General features: G+C 30.5%; 1 protein-coding gene across 1 annotated transcript in view; it reads right to left on the reverse strand.

The window, feature by feature from the left end:
* The window catches only part of LOC107626482, a 1,770-nt gene extending 1,189 nt beyond the window's left edge, over positions 1-581 (reverse strand). Inside the window, exon 1 of the mRNA XM_016329369.2 lies at positions 346-581. Within this exon, the coding sequence (XP_016184855.1) occupies positions 346-497 (152 nt within the window). The 5' untranslated portion in view covers positions 498-581. The remainder of the gene's footprint in view (positions 1-345) is intronic.

Below are 4,390 nucleotides of genomic sequence, written 5' to 3' on the forward strand. Positions count from 1 at the left end.
AAATCAAAATGCCAAAAAAAAAAAAAAATGAATACTTCAAACAAATGCATCAGCACATACACATAACTATACGAATATAACCACACCGAAAAATAGAAAGAGATCAATTTTGTGCATTATAATGAGACAGCATATAATAGCATGCATTATGAGTTCATTGCAGCATTTCTACAAGCACATAACAGACGACCCAATCAACAATCAGCGAAACAAAACAAAAAAACCAACTTGAACAAAAAAAAACTACAGTGAAGTGAACACTAGCCGATTTCTCAATGATTACATAGCCTAAACCCTAAACCCTTTGGTTGAAGGAAAAGAAGGGAGAGTGAGAAAGAGAGATACTTGAAGGTGTAGCTGAGCTGCCACACGTAGGGATTGAAGTAAGTGAGAACCGCGAAAGCGGCGGCTCCGATCCAAATGTTGACGAACCTCTCAGGCTCAGCGTGTGGCACACCTGGGTCTCCACGATACGCTTTTCCGAAATACTTCTCCATCTTCTTCTTCTTTCTCTCTTTCTACAACCACTCCACACTCCGCTTCTTATCCTCTGCTGTGTCACCTTCTTTTATATATTGGCCCTCTACGACGTCGTTTGCTCCTTAGAAGTTCTAATTCTTTTCCATAGGAAGGTAGGTCCATGGGCCATTGCTTAAAAAAAGCAGATATCTCTCATGGGCTCCAAAAATGAGCTAAACCTTAATGCATTTGAAAATGTTTGGGCCAAAGTTTTGGCAGTTGATCTTGGGCTGAAAGCCTCCAAAAATTTATTTTTGTTTTATTAAGAAATTTTTTGTGACTCCGTTTTATTAACTTTTAACGCTATGGACCAAAAAAAATAAAAACTTTTAACGCTGATTAATCCACCTAAAATGAGGCATGGCGCCAAAATTTAAGAAATAATGTATGAAAGCAGAATTCAGAAAAAGCAGTTCCTGAGCAAAACAAATAAAAGAAAAGCAGTTAAAGTTGGCTGATTTTGATTGTGTTGCAGAAATATTTACCTCTTGAGGAAGGTGCCAACGTACATAGCCATATATGTGAAGAGTAGGGTGAAATAAATCAAATCATGTGAAATTATCTTATTTGAGTGTATCTGATCCAAATTCACATGCTGCTATATATGGTAAAGAGTAAAGACAAATACATTGTAGGGGTATATACTATATAGTATATACACATGATTTGAACCTTTGCTTTTCTATTCCAATGGGGCCATGTATGGGGTACGGTCCTCCAAAGTAGAACTCGCTCCCTTCTTAAACCTAATTATCATAACCACGTAATGTATGAAATATACATGTATTTGTCTGTGAATTGATTTTATTAGATTACTTTATATATAGCATAAATATGACCTTGGATATGCCGTTGCTAGGATCCCAGGAACATGAGACACTTTTCACGTTATGCCGACAGTTATATCCACCTTAAAGGGAATCATCTTATTTTCAACATTCTAAGCTAAATTTGGAAAAACGTTCAGTGTGTATCGTTATTTTTTTTAGTTTCTATATGTTCGGAGCGCAGATAATACATTCTGTTGTTGCTTAATGATAAATTCATAATAATGTGACTAATAATGTATAAAATCAAATATATAACTTCAAAACATTTAGTTTAAACAGGTTAATGTACTATGAATTATATATAATTATTTATAGAGCAATGCTAGGGGGCAGCAACATTTGTGATTGGTAGCCATCAATTAGCCATCAATGATAATTTGATGGTGTGAGATTGGTGTGAGATATCATCCAATGGCTCATATTTTTCTGCTGGTTACATGCTGGCCAAAATGCAATAAAATTGCTGTCCCCCTAGACTTTTCCTTATTTATATGTACTTATTTAATAATTTTAAATTTAAAAAAAAAAAAGAATTTCATAATAATTCTCTGTCGTATTAATAAATAAATTCCCTTCCTTATATCATTTCGATTCTCTCTGTCGGCTCACTGCTACTTTATAGAGATAGACCTCCATATCTCACTCATGGCTCCCTATCATTTACTGTGCTTTCTCTCAATCTTTAATGTACTTTTTTTTTTCTTCATTTTTTTTATATTAGAACTAATATTATATATGTCTAATCTAATGAATAAGGTATATAATATGTACGTGTATCTATCACTAACACAATATTATCCCGTAATAACTTAACATGTACCCATTCATATTTACATTGTCCATTATTTTAAGTGCATTATTAGATTTCCTTTTTTTATTTAAAAAAAAAATCAATTGAAATTTCATGGTGGGTGATGACTAAGATGATATTCAGAGAAACAGTTTTGCTTTCAATAATGTGTGATGATGAATAAAAGTTCTATCTTATCAGGGAGCTAGGAAGGGGAAATTATTTGAGAATCGAGAACAATTAAAAAAGATCATTGTCATGCATATTACATGGACATAATCACTTTTAGGTTTAGGGTTTATTTTCTGGTGGCTAAAAAATGTTGGTGATGAAATTCTATCTTTCAACCATGTGATATAAAAAACTTTCAAGCTTGATTAGACTGTAATTTTCATTTTTGTCCCCCTTATTCAATTTCCTCTATCGCAAATAAACACTAGATTAGTTAGATCTTAGATGTATGATAAACAATGAAACACCACCTTACTCTGTGTTTTGTGGCTTAAAATCAGCAAATTAATAAAGTTGTTAATCACACCTTGTACACGTTTCCCATCAATCACAAACTTTCCATCACATCTATTCTGATTTCTTCTTGAACTTTATATAGCTAACCACATTATTTTTGTGAGGTCTCTATATATTGACCACTTTACGAGGGTGAAATTCAAGTTCACTTTCAATATGTGACAACCAATATAAAAGCTCTACTTTCTATCGATTTGAACGCAAATTATTTAAGAAAACAACAAAAGTATTGGTCTCGTCATCAATAACACTATCTTTCTTATATTGATTGATAGGTTAGTTGTTTTTACTTTTTAACACTTTTTATATATTTACAAACCAATGCACCTAATAAATATACTTTATATAGTTAGAATTTAAAATGGCTAAAAGTCTAACGGTATATATAGATGCATATATAATGCAACACAACGAACTAAAACCTTTAAACTTTGTTGATAGACTATTTATAATTTAATTATTGAAAATGTAGCATTGTTATTGGAGTTAATAGTCAAATTCGTCTCCTAAAAGATCACCCATTCTTTAAATTAGTTCTCAAGATTTTTTTAGTCATATTAGTCCTTAAAAAATAAAACATAAGTCAAATTGGTCCTTCCGTTAGTTAGATGATAACGGCTGATGACGTGTCACAATATAATTGGTTGACGTGTAAAAAAATTATTTATAATCAAAATAGTCCATGAAAATTTAGATGTAAGTCATTTTCATCCTTAAAATTTTAAAAATTAATCAAATTAGTCCTTATATAAATTTCTTTTTTTTTCTTCATAATATTAAATTTGAAGTATTTTTTATAGTACTAATTTTAAAATTATTCCTTAATAAATAAAATTTTCTTTACATAAAATAATAAAAATAATTTAAATTATTTTTATTATTTTATGTAAAGAAAATTTTATTTATTAAGGAATAATATTAAAATTAGTACAATCAAAAAATATTTTAAATTTAATATTACGAAGAAAAAGTAAAAGAAATTTATATAAGGACTAATTTGATTAATTTTAAAAATTTTAAGAATGAAAATGACTTACGTCTAAACTTTCAGGGACTATTTTGATTCTAAATAACTTTTTTACACATCAAGTGACACGTGACATGCTAGGTGTCACTAACCTGACACGTCAACCAATCATCTTGTGACATGTGGCAACCTACTACGTTATCATGCCACGTGGCACTCAACGTGACACATTATCATGCCGTTATCATCTAACTAACGGAAGAATCAATTTGACTTACGTTTTATCTTTTAAGGACTAATATGACTAAAAAAAAAATTTAAAGATTAATTTAAAGAATGAGTGATCTTTTAAGAACGAGTTTGACTATTAACTCATCGATATTGTGACGACCAAGCATGCATGTGATAATGGATTATCGATGAGTCCTGCCAACGTACGAATGAACAAGGAAACCTAAGCTACTGTTTTTATTTATTCAAAGTTGTGGTCATTGTGTGACCAAGTCCATTAGTTACTGTTTCTGTGTGGATTCACATATTAAATTTCAGTCAATTCCAACTTGATGGTGAGCTTTTGTTGATGCTTCGAAGTTGCAACAAAACACTCCTAATCATCAATAGTTGATCATGTTAACTAGCATTGCACCCTTTTTGTCTGTTTAATTATACAAAATATTATTTTGAGACAAATATTTTAAAAGAATTTAATTTTAATGTATTATCAGTATAAAATTATTTTATACATATGTGTTTTTA

The sequence above is a fragment of the Arachis ipaensis genome, chromosome B02 (genome assembly GCF_000816755.2).
Source record: "Arachis ipaensis cultivar K30076 chromosome B02, Araip1.1, whole genome shotgun sequence".
Classification (NCBI taxonomy): domain Eukaryota; kingdom Viridiplantae; phylum Streptophyta; class Magnoliopsida; order Fabales; family Fabaceae; genus Arachis; species Arachis ipaensis.